Source organism: Cyprinus carpio, chromosome B6 (assembly GCF_018340385.1).
Source record: "Cyprinus carpio isolate SPL01 chromosome B6, ASM1834038v1, whole genome shotgun sequence".
NCBI classification, from domain to species: Eukaryota; Metazoa; Chordata; class Actinopteri; order Cypriniformes; family Cyprinidae; genus Cyprinus; species Cyprinus carpio.
Window position 1 is genome coordinate 22,768,294 of NC_056602.1, and position 16,401 is coordinate 22,784,694.

General features: G+C 33.8%; 2 protein-coding genes across 2 annotated transcripts; both read right to left on the reverse strand.

The window, feature by feature from the left end:
- Window positions 1-643: 643 nt before the first annotated feature.
- Window positions 644-4,356, reverse strand: tnfrsf18 (tumor necrosis factor receptor superfamily, member 18). Its single transcript, XM_042726332.1, has 7 exons — window positions 4,202-4,356; window positions 3,733-3,915; window positions 3,430-3,517; window positions 3,287-3,348; window positions 2,577-2,741; window positions 2,131-2,455; window positions 644-1,634 (listed from the first exon to the last, which is right to left on the reverse strand). Exons 1-6 carry the CDS (start codon window positions 4,332-4,334, stop codon window positions 2,310-2,312), a joined length of 777 nt encoding a protein of 258 aa, XP_042582266.1. The 5' UTR covers window positions 4,335-4,356; the 3' UTR covers window positions 644-1,634; window positions 2,131-2,309.
- Window positions 4,357-12,246: 7,890 nt separating this feature from the next.
- Window positions 12,247-15,751, reverse strand: si:ch73-361p23.3 (tumor necrosis factor receptor superfamily member 9). The gene is made up of 7 exons (XM_019103273.2): window positions 14,520-15,751; window positions 14,308-14,418; window positions 14,003-14,134; window positions 13,853-13,919; window positions 13,056-13,225; window positions 12,863-12,970; window positions 12,247-12,746 (listed from the first exon to the last, which is right to left on the reverse strand). Exons 1-7 carry the CDS (start codon window positions 14,599-14,601, stop codon window positions 12,685-12,687), a joined length of 732 nt encoding a protein of 243 aa, XP_018958818.2. The 5' UTR covers window positions 14,602-15,751; the 3' UTR covers window positions 12,247-12,684.
- Between the last annotated feature and the right edge of the window lie 650 nt (window positions 15,752-16,401).

Sequence of the window (16,401 nt, forward strand, 5' to 3'; positions counted from 1 at the left end):
TCATGCAAGGACTGAGAATACTGGGACGGCATCGAAAGACAAAGAAATATGTTAATTTAACAATTAACGTGAACAATTATAGCCTATATTAGAGTATTTATCTGTTAGTTGATAAAACAGCCTACAACTGTTCATTGTAAGTTCATGTTACTTAGATCCATTAAATAATATTAACAGACACTTTTTAATAATAATAGGCTACATGCAAAAAAAAAAAAAGTTTATGTTGAAGTTTGTAGGTGTCCAGGTACATGAACCGAATAGTCAAATGTAAAATAACACTGCATAATCTAAAAAATTAAATATACAGTCAAACCAAAATTTATTCAGACATCTTCAACATTTCTCACACTATCAGTTTATTTGCTATAGTAGAAAATGGTAATAATATAAGAACTCAAGAGTTAAACTATGTCAGGACAAATTCATCTTGATAATGTCAGATAGTTAATTATAGTGTCCATCACCACTAATCATTATATATATATATATATATATATATATATATATATATATATATATATATATATATATATATATATATATATATATAATATATAATTATATCTGGTGTCTGAATAATTTTTGGTTTGACTGTGGATTAATTCTTGTTAAAACTATAAAGTAATTTACTCAAGAGCAGTGAGCAGTGATTTTCCTTCCTTTATTTTCTTGGATTAACATTAAGGACACTTACAGCAGCTAGTAAATTAGGCGCGGTCACTTTAAGAGACAAGTGCACCCATTATGATACTCATAATCGGGCCCTATAATCGTCACCACCTTTCACCCCACCAGCAACAGCCCCGTGTTGTTCCTATTATACAGCTTATAAAACTTAAAGTTATGTAGATCCTAAAATATATTTTGCATGTACAATAAACAATAATAAAATAGCCTACATTACATTTCTTGGCAAAAGTCATTGTAGTGCTACAACTCTATATATTGGCCAATGACCATAATACAATTTTATCATTGAAAATAAAATGCCTACACAAAATTGCTGAAACACTAGTTTTTATGATTCTTTCGAACCGAAGCAAGCCAGTCCAGTGTGTCTTCAATGTCATAAAGTAAATACCGTCCCCACAGCGTAAAAACCATATGTAGCCACATACTACTGCTGTTAACGGGTTTGAGTTTGCCTCTCTGCAATCTCTCCTCCCTTCTCACTCCATTTCTTCTGTCTCGCTCCCTCCTCCTATCAGTGTTGTCTTTCTCTACTCTTGGATGTCTTACCTCTCTCTATCTTAATGTCTATATACATGCGCACACATGTATATTTCCTCATGAGTTCAGATGTTCAGACCAGGACGGGGGCTATAGGCCCGAAGGTCCTATAAATTTATGTAGATCCTAAAATATATTTTGCATGTACAATAAACAATAATAAAATAGCCTACATTACATTTCTTGGCAAAAGTCATTGTAATACAGTGCTACAACTCAATATATTGGCCAATGACATAATACAATTTTATAATTGAAAATAAAATGCCTACACAAAATTGCTGTAACATTAGTTTTTATAATATTAAAAAAAAAAAAAAAAAGTCTATTAAAATATCCATTGATGTAGTACCAGTGACAATATTTAAAATATTCCACACTTTCAAATGCAGGATCCAAACCTAGCATGCAACAATAAGACAAAAAGAGTTTTGTTTAGCAAAAGTATGCAAAGGATAGATTTTATATGTACAGAACCTATGAACTATAAAAAGTGGACTAGGCTATAGAAAGTATCAGTGACAATGAAAAATAAACGTGCTTAACAGATGTGAAATAACTATAAAATGACACATACAAGCAAAAATTGCACATACAAGCAGAAATCGCACATACAAGCAAACAGAGGACAAACCACCCTATCTCATAATTCTCATGTGACAAAAGAAAAAATCAGATATGAAGCATTAAATACTAAAAAAGCTTGCTGTTATGTCTGTTAATCTTTGGTCCAATACTTATGAGGTATTTATTCTATACATTACTATTTCCCCAGGTAAATCTTTTGTGATACCTTACATTTGTAATGTTTAATTACACACGTTCCTTAATTGCATAATGCAAACTGTTCTCTGCCCTTGTAGAAACTCGGAATCTTTTAACAGTTTTTACACTTACAAGTTGACAGGAAGCATCACTCCTGTTGTACGTCTTGCATAAATCCACTTCAGAGAGCAAATTTTGTATCAGAGCAAACATAAACATGTCACTTTCTGCTCATTCCTCTTCATATGAATCCGTTTTGAAACTGAGAAGATAACACCTTTGTGCAGTGATCTTCACATTGCAGAGAAACTTTAAAGAAATCTGTGGACATCATGCTTGCAAGGGACTTCCGAGAGCTCTGTCAGGTTCTTTTCCTCACCCTCTTCCTCCTTGGATAATTTGCAGCTGCATGTATCTGAGGGCAATACCATCCTATGTGTGCACGCCGGTTTGCATACTGTGGAAAGACACAATTAATTCAGACATGGGAATTTCATTTACAAAAAAAAATAAAATTTTGCATAAGGTTTACTAGTATAGATAACTAGAAATAGGATAGACATTAAAATGTAACTTACTTTTTGTACGCGTCTTGTATCTGAACATTTTAAAAGCAGTATACAAGATAAAAACCAGGCAGGTCAACACAGTGACTGCTAAACAGGCCACCATAAAAGAATGAGTCTGACTCTCATTGTTTTGTATTTTCCTTTGGTCTCCTGGGTCACCTGTTGTGAACTTTGCTGTGGAAAAATAAGAAAAGCATTTGCAGCATTTCTTAATCACATAGAAAATCTAAAAGAAAACAAGGGATGTGTGGCAACTGCCTTGTTTGATAGCAGATTTCACACAGAACACTAATTTAAGATGCCTCTTCAAAATCATCAAATATTCTTCAATAAATTTAAAGGTTATATACTGAGTATTCATATTCCATATATATATATATTATTAGGAATTATTAGAGTATTTTAAAATTGAGATTTCAAATTTTGAAATAGACACATTTTGTTCAAAATATTAGGGTCAGAAAGATTTTTCTTTTTGTTTTTTTAAGAAATTAATATTTCATTCAGAAGGAATCCCTTAAATTGATCAAAAGTGACCATAAAACATTATATAGATAGTATAATAAACAAGATAGTTCAAATAAATGCTGTTAGGGTATATATAAATTATAGGCTTAATTTTGAATTACGAATATGGGATATGAATGGAAATCCATGGTCAACAGGCATATGAGCCCCATGACAGTATGTTGAACATGTAAGCAGTGAAAAGTACCAACCAGAAGAGCCACATCTTGCATTGTGGGTCTTGTTTCCAGGGAAGATTTCACCATCAGCACATCTAATTTCAGAAAATCGGTTATCATCTAATAAACAATCTCAAGGCATTCTCCAATGAAATATACCAAACACAAAGCTTTACTTTGTAATGGATTTACAGGTGCTGTCCTCAGCATCATTGTAAGTGTTTTCTGGACATAACTCACAAACGTAAGTATATTCAAAGTAACCTGCCAAAACAGTAAACAGAAAAAAGCAGCTGAAGAATTTCAAATAGTATTTATACCTTGTTAATGTCTCTTAACCCTCATGCCCTCTTCACACTTTGACCACAAAAAGTCCCCATGGAAAGACCCACTGATATGATGAGCTCATAAATAACAAACATAATGGACATGAGTCATTTCATTTAATAATAATAATAATAATAACAAAAACACTTTACCATTTCTCTTCAGCTGATGTCCAGGTTTGCATTTTATCCTGGGCATACAATTTTCACATTTTTCATCAGAACATAAGTGATTATCTTTGCAGAAACACTTGTTCATAGCCGAAATATCTGTTGAACATTTCTCACACACACTGTCATTTTTGTTCTCTGAGCATTTTACTTTGGGATACTGACCTGTAAAAACAGTGAATGACATTCAAATCAACATTTTTCACATCTTACTTCAGTATAACAAACATTGAACTTTTTCCAGAGGGTTCCACCAATAATATCAATTATCTGTTATAACAGCGTTTAAATGAAACTTGAGTATTAATGTGTGCTAATAAAGCTGTAACTCAACTTATACATAAGAAATATGTACAGCACTAAAGTTTAGCATTCTACATGCATTAATCACAAACAAAGAATACATATGACAGTGTTCCTTCCAGTCTTGAGAATATTATAATGATCTTACCTAAAGGACAGGCTTTACAACATTTCTTTCCATGTTCATACTCAGTGGTCCAGTCACAGTTTACATAAGCCAGACTCGAAATCCAGCTGCCACAAACACAGAGCAGCATAAACCAGAGCTTAGCAGTGTCCATTGTATCCCAGTGGTAGATTGAGCATTGTAACCTTTCTCACTTGCCTTTTAAGACTGCTGTGACATCATCCTGTGACGTTTTCTCACACCCACATGAAGAGGCGTGCAGGGCCAAAACCAATGTGACCAGGACTGAGAGTAAAAACATGCCAAGACCTGCAACCAGACTGCGTTGAGCTTTTATTACACAATCTCACTGAACATGTTCCAAAGAATTTCTTTATGAAGTATGTGTTTTGGGTCATTTGGGAAATGGGAAACAGGGAAGTAAAAAGGGGAAACTTCTACAATATATGGGGGAGGAAGAAATTTATGACCCTCAAATCTTTTCATCTTTTCCATTTAAGGACAACAACGTCTTTGATGTTGTTGGTTGAAATGGAAACTATGGCTGGATGTGAATATTCAGGAAATATTTATGAAAAAGTCATCCACTCTTTCACAGATCATAAGATGATTGTGGGTCATGGTTTATCCAGAAATGAAAACATGTTATATTCACCCTCATGTTATTTCCAAACTTTCATTTTCTTTCTTTTGTAGAAATGTATAGTTGTATAATGTAGATGTTCTACATACATGGGGGGGGGGGGGGGGGGGCACATTTTCCAGAATATCTTCTCTTGTGTTCCACAGAAGAAAATCAGTCATACACATTCTTAATTTGTATCACCAAGCGTGTCAGTAATCATGTGGTATCTTATCACATGAGGCCCCAACAGGGAACAGGTATGTACCAGTCTGGTGAAAGGACAACTTCTCCTTCAATATCAGCTAAAACTCACTACAGTATAAGCAGTAATTGGCAGAGGAAATGACTGCAGTGGTGTCGCTACATTAGGGGTCAGTTGGACCAGGACCCATAAGTTTGTTTGCCTCTGTAATGGCTGTTGCAGCTGATTGTAAATTCTTAGGTTTTCACAGCAATAACAATTTGTTAGAGGACTTTTGGCACTTTTAAATTCAGTTACAGCAACAGAGTGATGGAGAAAGTGAAGAAGAGTAGAATCTATACACAACCTGAGCTGGAACCAAACACTCCAGCATTGCAGCCCATACACCAACCACTGGTGCACATAGACCGACCACTAGCCCACTGCTTTATCAGCCAGACTGACTTTTCAAAGAATCTAGGAAACCTAAGCAAACCACCATCTTCAGTTTTAACATGCATGTTACAGAAGTATTCAAATACTAACTGATATAAAACTTCTCCACCACCTACATACTCTGCTAGGGGTAATAAAAACATTGCCGTCACCAGCGTTATCGAGGTCATCTATAGTGTGTAGTGTAAAAGGAAGGACCACAGCATCAGAAAGAATCTCTAAAACCTCTGCTGATAACATCTTTACCAGTCTGAGAAAAAGTTTCAGTCGGAAAGAGTGTTTTGTTTGCAATTTGTAAGATTACTTAAAGCGAACATGAAATAGCATTCACAACCCATTGTACCTCAGTAATGTGACATATTTCTATGCGAAATAAGATATTGGATTCAGTTTGATCATGAAAAATGGGATTTCCACCAGTCCACCTCTTCCTCTGATGTTACAAACGCCACACAGGATATTAGATTACAGGTATTACAGGCTGTTATAGCCAAATATCTACTGACCACATGTTCAGAGCCAAAAATAAAAATAATAATAATGCTAGAAAATAATGTTTTAAAATTTGGTAAAAATGAAAAAAAAAAAAAAAATCTTGAAAGAGTGAGAAACAGCACTGTCAAAATATGGGGGTGGGGGTGGGGGGGTGGGGCTGTACTAATGCATGACCTTTATGGTTTCCATAAACTATCATTACTGATTTGCACCATTGCCATTTTCTCTGTTATGTCAGTGGAATTATATTAGGTATATTTTTATTATTATTATTTTTTTATTTTTTTATTTTTTCTTGACCTGTACTTAAAAGAATAGTAATAATTTAATTGATTTTAACAAAGACTATTCCTATGAACATCTTTGCTTACTGAAAGTTTATAAATGCTTAAAAATCTTTCAGGTCTTGTTTTGTGTATGAGAGAGAATAGACTGAATCGTGCTTAGATTTGCACGCCAGCTTTGACCTTTAATTCAAAGATAAACACGCACCCTCAAATATCAACTCCTATACTGACAGTGCTAAATCCATCCATCATTTACAAAGTCATGAACATTGTTATAGTCTGCATATGCATCTGAACTTTCATGATTTTAATTGTTTTAATAAGATTTCAGTGGAAAAAGCCTGAGGTTATAAGGTCTTGCAAGTGGAGAGGATTGGACAAGATAAGGAAAATGTGCACTGTTGTCAAGTCAAGTCACCTTTATTTATATAGCACTTTATACAATACAGATTGTGTCAAAGCAGCATTTCAATGTTAAACAGGAAAATATTGTGTTGATAATGCATGAGGACAAAGTTGATTTTTAAGTTAAAATCAGCTCATCACTGATTCAGTGACGTCAACATCCAGCTCTTCAATTAGTGTCTGTGCAATTAAGTCGACAATATTGCCAGAAATTAAGTGTCCCCAACTAAACAAGCCAAAGGTGACAGTGGCAAGTAAAACCAAAGCTACATCGGTGACAGAAATGGAGAAAAAAAACCTTGGGAGAAAGCACAGATGAAACCAGTATGGTGTGGTTTAATTCCTGGCTGCAACACAAGTCAGAGGACTCATCTGGTTCTTTTAGCCTTTGCTGAGTAATTGTGCTGTTGGCCGACAAGGTCTTCGCAGGGGATCTGTCTCTAGGACTCATCTAGTTGACACGGTCTCCACTGACATTCAGGGCTGTAGAGGTCATCTCTAAGTGCTGATCCTCTATCTGGTCTGGATACAAACTGGATCTGGGTGACTATGGAGACCTCGGAATAAGAATGAAACAGACTAATATTAGCAAAGATGCCATTCTTCTTAACAAGTGCTCCGGGTGTTATGGGAAGTGTTCCCGGTTCCAGTTGACCTAATAATGCAGCTGAACAATTCTTTAATGGATTTAAATGATAGAAATCAGGTTAAATAGATGAGTATTTAATCTAGATTTAAACTGACAGAGTGTGTTGGCCTCCTGAACAACGCAAGGGAGATTGCTCCAAGGTCTTGGCAATAAATAGGAAAAGAATCTACTGCCCGCAGTCAATTTTGTTGTTTATCTAGGGTAGTGATATTTTTTAGCTAAAGTGGATCTTGAATTAAATGTTATAAATATATCAAAAACATTAAAACATTAAATAGTTTTTCCGACATCTTCTATTTTGAATGAGATTGCTTGGACCATTTTATAGGAGTCATATATCAAAGGAATATTTCACCCAAATATGAAAATTTGCTAAAAATGTACTCACCTTCAGGTCATCAGAGATGTAGATGAGTTTGTTCCTTCATCAGAATAGTTTTAGAGAAATTTAGCATTATGTCACTTGCTCACCAATGAAACCTCTGCAGTGATTGGGTGTCGTCAGAATGAGAGTTCAAACAGCAGAAAAAAACATCACAATAATACACAAGTAATCCACATGACTCAGTCCATCTATTAAATTTCTGTGAAGTGGAAACTTATAATATAATATAATATAATATAATATAATATAATATAATATAACTAATATAACATAACATAATCATAACATAACATAACATAACATAACATAACAAATAATAACATAACATAACATAACAATATAATATAATATAATATAATATAATATAATAACATAACCATAACATAATATAATATAATATAATATAATATAATATATATATAATAATATAATATAATATAATATAATAAAGTTAGAATCCTTTATATAATGTGGGTTTTTTTTTTACTTTTGAAAGACCTCTGGTCAAAACAAAACTCAAAACAAAACACAGATGATGATGTCATAAAGAACAGGTGGTCCGTGTGGTCTTGCAAGTGTCATGCGCACAAATCTCTTGCGCAAAGTCTACACCCAGCGGAGCTGCTGCCATTTCAGTGCAGCTGATTGAAGTGGTCTATGTGAAAGGTCACATGCTCTGCAGGAGGTTAACGTCACATAAGCGTAGATCTAACTATGACACATTCACACTCTGCTTTTTTTTTCTCGGTTGTGTGTAAGCTATTAAAATTGATGAGCCAACATATGTCACATCCAATGTGATCCCACTGTGCATCACAGAGTTCATGTTACCATATATTGGCATACTCATCAATTCTACACGCAACTCAACCCTGAAAAACACAACTATTGCAAGCAGTTCAGTTGAAGCATGAAAGACATACTGAATTTGTATTTTTTGTGTGTGTGTGTGTTGAGTCTGTTTGACGTACACAAAAAGCTGCAAGTTTTAGCATACAATAATATAAAACATACAATAATATAAAATTATTAGTGCTGTCAAATGATTAATTGCGATTAACTGCATCCAAAATAAAAGTTTTTGTTTACATATGTATGTGTGCTGTGTATATTTATTATGTACTGTATATATAAATACACACACATGCATGTATATATTTCAGAAAAAAATTTTTATGTTTATATATTAAATATATTTATTTATGAGATAAATTATATGAATATAAATATAGACATGCAAATATTTTCAAAATATATGCATGCATGTGTGTGTGTATTTATATATACATAATAAATATACACAGAACACACACATATATTATGCAATCAAAAACTTTTATTTTGGATGCGATTAAGTGCAATTAATCATTTGACAGCACTAAAAAATATTATAATGAAACAATTAATGTGATAATGTTTTTATAAATACTTTATGCATTATACAGAAACATATAGCCATTCATAGAAAATATATTTAAAATACTGTTAAAAACAAAACATTAAATAAAATGTCTATTTGTTATCTCACTAAATCAGTCACATAAAAAAAACATTTATTCAAATAAAAATATGATGATTTGATAGAATTTTTTTTTTTTTTTTTGCAAAATAGAAAATCATATTGCAGACTCTTTAAATTTGTTTTAAAATTCAAATGCATTCTGATAAAAAGTTTAACATTTTGCAAAACCTTTTCAAAAAGACAAAGTCCATTTCATAGCATGGGTCTGTAAGTTATTGTTTGTAGAATCAAGGTTTAAATTTGACAGTGCACCTCAATTAAGATTCTCTAAATGCATAATTTCAGCTAATTTTCAACTTTAGTCAGATGAATGCATCAGCCTACTCTCTGTTACAAGAAGTCAACTGAAAAACGTGAGGGGAACTCTGATCTTCGTGGCAGTAAGGCTCTTTGACAAGAAGGCAAAGGATGTGGTTCCTTCTCTTGAACAACAGATGAAGTAAGGAAATGAACAAGTTCCAAGATTACAGAGCTCTCAGACCACTAATGCAACAAGATTGCATCAAAAATGTTCTGTTGGTCATGCAAGCATGGCAGAGCACCAGTTACAGTATCTGAGCAGAAAACTGATTTTAGATAATAAAAAAAAAAAAAAAAAAAAAAAAAAAAAAAAAAAAAAAAAAAAAAAAAAAACAGCTCAGGCTTACAGCCAGGATCAGGAAGTAGTGTGATTTTTGTTTTCACATCTAGTTCTTGACATCTGCAGCCATGTGGCCCTGCAGAGGGTGCTGCTACATCAAATAGAATAGAGAAAATGAAAACATATCAGAATAATTTAGCTACTACTTCTATGAAATTTATGTCGAAGATTACTTTCTATAAACTACAGTATTTCACATGCTTTCCACCCCCTTTTTTTCTGAAATTCGTGCATTGAGCTGGTCTGTCAGGGATTTTTGTGGTTAACAAACATGACTTCTCATTTCAGATCCTCTACAGAGAAGTTTCATCTGTACAGGGGTGGTCACACTCTGACGCAAAATGAGACGTCATCACTTTTTAAAGTGGATGAAACAAATAGAAAACACATATAGAAATGATCTCCACATCACATATGTGACCCTGTACCACAAAACCAGTCATAAGGATAAGATATTTATAATAATCAAGCTTTCCATTGATATATGGTTTGTTAGGATAGGACAATATGTGGCTGAGATACAACAATTTGAAAATCTGTGCAAAAAATCTAAATATTCAGAAAATTGCCTTTAAAGTTGTCCAAATGAAGTTCTTAGCCATGCATATTACTAATCAAAAATTACTTTTTGATATATTTACGGTAGGAAATTTACAAAATATCGTCATGGAACATGATCTTTACTTAATATCCTAATGGTTTTTGGCATAAAAGAAAAATTGATCATTTTGACCCATACAATGTATTGTAGGCTATTGCTACAAATATACCTGTGCTTCTTATGACTGGTTTTGTGATCCAGGGTCACATATTGTATAATAAAAATAAAATAAAAATCATAAAAACCTATCTTCGGTACATCTCATTGATATATTTGTCCAAAAAAAAATAGTCTTGTAGTATTATTGCTAGTTATCTAAGCAGTCAAACTTAGTCAAGTCAAGCTAAATTAAACTGCCTCGTGGCTTCATAAGAGGGAGGTGCACACTGGCATTTAGCTTCAAGGGCTGGAACGTGAGTACTTGTGCGTGGATGGAAATTTTGAAGAAGTTCAACTGAAACCTGTCACCTCCCCAGAACTTCCGTGTGTTTTGCGTTTCTAGAGACAGGCAGGGGACGTTGTCGACTATCGGAAGAAACTTAAATGTAGGAGGGGACAATACCAGCTCTGACGTTGCTAAGTACACTTGAAATACAAAGATCCAAATGATGAAAATGCATGATTTAAATGTCCGTATTAGTTTTGAGTTTTGAGACCAGAGCGTTGACACCAGAGTTAATGCAATAAGAAGAAAAAAATGAACAAATATCATTAAAAATAAAAGAAAAAATTTTTACAAAGTAATATTACATATAACAACAACAACAACAAAATAACCTGATATTTATACTACAGAATATTAATAATATTTTAGACTTAGTCCTTTATTTAAAGCTGTAAATGAGACACCATATAATCAGACACATTGTACAGAATGAAAACAGACATAAAATAAAATATTACAAATATTACTGCCTACAAAAATGTCACTGGTTTATGCAAACCATTTATTTCCATTTCACAGAAACAAAATTAAATCTTTATAATTAGGCTACACACACAAAAACAAAAAAACAAAAAGGAAAGATTCTCAGACATTGTCCTTAGCCCACCTAAATATGGAAAAACTCAGATCATTTGTCATTTGTCTCAGGAATTCATGAGTCACTACAAGGCATGTCTGTGGTAAACAATTATGGCAACATGGAAATGACTATAATAAGGTTATGGCAACCATCGATCTACCTACAGCTGTCGAATGAAGTTCAGACGATGTGAAGATTTTATTTCAAATTCACTAATCAGTAGAATTCAAAGTAGATCTGTCTCCAAGTAATGAATTGAAATCAATTCAAGGCTTATATTAAATTAGCCATCTGAATTCAAATGGATGAGCATTTACACTACAAAAGCAATGACTTTCAACACCTTCACATGTGGATGAATCTCAATTTGTTTTGGACCCCGAATGTTTCAAACCGGTTGCCAAAACAGGTATAAACAGGGTCTTAAAAAACCCATAATGTAAGCTACTTTTGACTATTTATAATCATTCTTACAACATCCACTAAACACAAAAATGTTGATAATACTTATAATATAAAAAGTTTCTTCTACAATGTAAGACAATTATAATTAAGCACTGATTATTATTGTTTTTTAAAGGTATAGTTCACCCATTAAACACTCTCAAGTTGTTCCAAACCTGTATGAGTTTCTATCTCCTGTTGAACACAAAAGAAGATATTTTGAAAAATGTTGGTAACCAAACAGTTGACAGTTGACTTACATAGTTTTTTTTTCTCCATACTATGGAAGTCAGTGGTTGCCGTCAACTGTTTGGTTATCAACATTCTTCAAAATATCTTCTTTTGTTTTCAAACAAGATACGCTGAGAATATTCGTAACCAAACAGTTGACGGCAGCCATTGACCTCCATAGTATGGAAAAAAATACTTTATTCATTGGCATGTTTGTTTACCAACATTCTTCAAAATATCTTCTTCCGTTTTCAAACAAGATGCGCTGAAGAATATTGCTAACCAAACAGTTGACGGCAGCCATTGACTTCCATAGTATGGAAAAAAATACTGAAATATCTTCTTTTGTGTTCAACAGAAGAAAGAGACTCATGCAGGTTTGAAACAACATGAAGGTGAGTAAATGATACATTTTTTGGGTGAACTATCCCTTTAAGTGGTGTTATTAAGTGGAAATTTAATGAAGTTAACAGCAATTTAACTAGTTATATAACAACTAATATTGCATGCATAAAAAATATTCCACAAAAAGAAACACTGAGGCCGTTAACAACTGTGTTAGACGAGCAAAGACAGGCACTTTTCCCCGGATTCTTCAACAGGCTTTCTGCATACACTTTCTAGAGAAAATAAATGTAAGAAGGATGAATAAAGAGTAGCCACACACACACACACACACACACACACACACACACACTCACACAAGTGGTCGTATGGTAAACTAAGGGTACTCCACCTTTTCGAAAATCCACTTTCTTGTGGTTATGAATACAGTGGGTGACTTTACACTTGTGGTACAGGAGTCCAGCCAGCAGAATAACACTAGCACATGCCATAACCAGCCCTAGAATGAAATATGATTTAAATATTAGCATGAAAGATACAAATTGTACCTGATTATTAACCTGGAAGTAATAAAGGAAGATTACACAAGCTGTAGAAGCTGTCTTTTTTTGTGTTGATGGGAGAGGAGACTGTAGTTGTTGAAGTGGCCGTGGAAGTAGTATGGGCTTTGGGAGCTTCTGTCACCTCTTCCGAGGCATTTTTGCAGACAGCATCAGAAGTGGTGGTGCCTTGGATATTAATCCCACTTTTACACCTACAGAGCAAAAAATTAATGTAGTTCTCTTCATGAAACAATCATATATAGTTCAGTCGAAATCAAAATTCTGTCATCATTTACTCATGCTGATATCATTACAAACCTGTTTGACTTTTCTTCTACATAACACAAATTTAGAAAAAGTTTCTTAGTAATTTTCTTTGCCCATACAATGAAAGTTTAATTTTATCTACAACAATAGCTGAAACATTCTTCAAAATATCTTCTTTGGTTCTCCAAAGGGGGGAAAAAATCATACAGTTTTAGAATGACATGAGGAAGAGTAAATGATGACACAATTAATGTTTGACTAAACATCTCTTTGTAGTCTCAGTGCTGAATCATTAAACTTGCACAAGAGGGCGCTGATTAAGCTGTTGAAATGATTAATATGCTTCTGGGTCATTACTGAATTTCATTCAACTTTTACTGGGGAATTTTTATGCTCCCCCTCAAAAAGTAGGCAATAACATTTGAATAGGGTCCCCTTTGTATATCTGGGTTCGGGGACATCGTTCCTTGTTGTCTCCCCTTGACAACAACCCTTTGAATTGACATTTACATGAGGCTATAAACAGTATATCCTTTGAAATTAATTTTTTTTTGCTATACATAAAAACTTACTCTCTCCATTTTTTACAAAACGAGTCATGTTTGTCTGTGAAGCCATTCTGACATTTTTTGCATATTCCTAGAAGAGAGACATAGTCCAGGTGTCATGAGATGCTCTTTAGTTATTTGATGTGCTTCAGTAAGGCAGGATTTAATGCGTACCTCTTTCATCTATTCCAGAACCTTTTTCACAAGTACACATATCTTCCTTTAGCGGATAAATGGGTATAAAGCCTGTTTTACATTTGCACTGAGTGTCACTGGTAGGTGTGCAAGCACTGAGTTCCTCACTACCTGAGGAGGGAAAATTATGTAAGTTATTGTTGAAAATACACATCAAATGGTGTAAATTAGATACAAAATATTGGGTGGTTTAAAGTATATTACAGCATTACATACATTATACAATAACATTCTCAGTTACTAAATCTATCTATCCAAAAAAAAAAAAAAACAGTGACACTTACCTTTTTCACATTTGTTGCAGTTCTGGCAAGCAAAATGTGTTCCAGGTTTAGAGCTATATTGTTCTAGTGGACAGGCCTCACAAATTTTCGTATTATAATTGAGCCTCTGACCTACAATTAAAAGATATTTTAATGAGGTGTTATGTGACCAATATCCTTTCAAACTGAATAGTAAGTCCCAAATTCAGGTATTTATCAATAATCATACATACCTGGTGGACAATTTGCGCTTGCATTTTGGTGAAGCAACAGTAAACACAGAAGAGTTGAGAGGACTTTCATGTAGTAGAACATGACAGTAACACTGTCGAAGAGAGCTGGAACTTTACGCAACTCTCAAATGAGAGGAAACAGCGACTGAAACCTCAACTCAACAGACAAGGTGAAATTACCCAAACAGGCAACCTCCCCCACTTCATTCCATTCAGTTACGCATTTTCTTCAGATGCTCTGAATCTGACTGGTGCATGCCAAATTGTTATTTGCCCCCCTCCCTCCTGTTAGAAGACAAAGCATCTCACAGTTTACATTCGCTTCTTGACAACATCCACTCAAAAAAATGGTTTTCCTTGTGTTAAGTCAAAGTCTTTAATTTATCTTAGAGTTTCTGTTTTGGAGTGCTTTGGTTTTGCAGTCTAGTATTGTGTAATCGGTTTATTGCGCCGTTAATAGATGATTGTGAGCAGTTGGGAGATGTGAAAGCGCATGACTCTCTGTAGCGTATTGACTTTAGTATATATATATATACTGGGGCTGAAACAATTAGTCGACAACGTCGACAATAAAACAAATTGTCGACAAATGTTTTTGTTGAGTAGTGGTTTGATCTCGTATGACCTTATGTGAGAGCCTGCAATAATGCTGTTTGACCAGTGTGGCGCTGTAGCGCAAGACTGTAATTCAGCTCTCCTGATGCGATTCGAAAGAAAACAGCGCTTCAGTTAACCTGAGAACCTGAGGCTGCTGAGCGCGTTTGGATGAATATGTAAATATATACTGCGAGCCTTTCTCTTAATAACAAAATAAACACTACAAAAACTGACCGCGATGTAAAAGCAGCCCTTAAGAACACATTTGATTACAGCGATGTGGATGTTTGCACGAACTCTGAAGTTCGGCACTCCAGTAAAGAAAAGTCCAGTCACGTTTATTTATATTACAGTCCTTTATGCAATAGATAGCCTTACATTAAGCAGCTTTACAGTATTAAACATGAAAATACAGAGTCAGTGTCGCTAGAATTATAACTTGATTTTCTGTTTTAAAGCAGCTCTCCAGTGTGGAGCTAACTAATGATAAAAACCTTTTATTAGTGGGGGGGAAAAAATCATTAAAGTTTTAGTTTGGTTTGATCTAGCGCAGGACTGTTTTGATTATCATAACCCAATAAGGTATTTTAAGAGAGATTGTATTTATTAATAACATTTTTATCCAAAAATAAAACGTCCTATCACTTACCTTTATTATACATATGGCTTACAAAAAAGAGATGTTAATAGGCAGAATGATTTGTCATTCAGCTACTTTCTCATATAGCTAATTAAATGGCGAATAAGAGTTTCTCTCATCTCATTTTGTGTGCCAAATATATTTATTTGTGTAAATTAATTGTATAATAGTAATACTTAATGACTTTCAAAAGCAGAAGTAGTTACCTTTATTTGTTGGAATATGTATATTTTAACTAATTGCATAAGCTGAATAATCAATAAATGTGTAATAAGTTCCACCTTTTTGGAATGGTAAACATGACACTATTCATCACTCACACAAATAAATCATTTAATATTTTGATAATTGAATTGTTTTTTGCAGTTAAACTGTTTTTTTTTTTTTGTTTGTTTGTTTTTTTGTAACAAATTGCACTTCATGTGTTTACAGATTTGTGCAGAATTTGAGACATACAGAATTACCATAGGCCCATTAGCATCAACAATCTTTGCCAAAATGGATCCACACTGCAAAACATATGAAGATGTTTGCAAACTGAAGAAGAGTCCTTGGACGAATAATTAAACCCTCTTGGTGCCCACTACTCAGGTAAGAACAACTGCACTCAACAAAATCTTGTATTAAAACATTATTCACTCACTG

Bases quoted from the DNA above. Each gene is read 5' to 3' on its own strand.
- tnfrsf18 (XM_042726332.1), bottom strand. From the start codon at position 4,334: ATGGACACTGCTAAGCTCTGGTTTATGCTGCTCTGTGTTTGTGGCAGC. The intron at 3,518-3,732 runs GTAAAGTGTTTT...CTGTTTTGGCAG, and splicing joins ACATCAGCTGAAGAGAAATG to GTTACTTTGAATATACTTAC. The intron at 3,349-3,429 runs GTAAAGCTTTGT...TTCTGAAATTAG, and splicing joins ACCTGTAAATCCATTACAAA to ATGTGCTGATGGTGAAATCT.
- si:ch73-361p23.3 (XM_019103273.2), bottom strand. From the start codon at position 14,601: ATGTTCTACTACATGAAAGTCCTCTCAACTCTTCTGTGTTTACTGTTG. The intron at 13,226-13,852 runs GTAAGTTTTTAT...TTTGCTCTGTAG, and splicing joins TTTTGTAAAAAATGGAGAGA to GTGTAAAAGTGGGATTAATA. The intron at 12,971-13,055 runs GTAATCTTCCTT...ATTTCATTCTAG, and splicing joins AGACAGCTTCTACAGCTTGT to GGCTGGTTATGGCATGTGCT.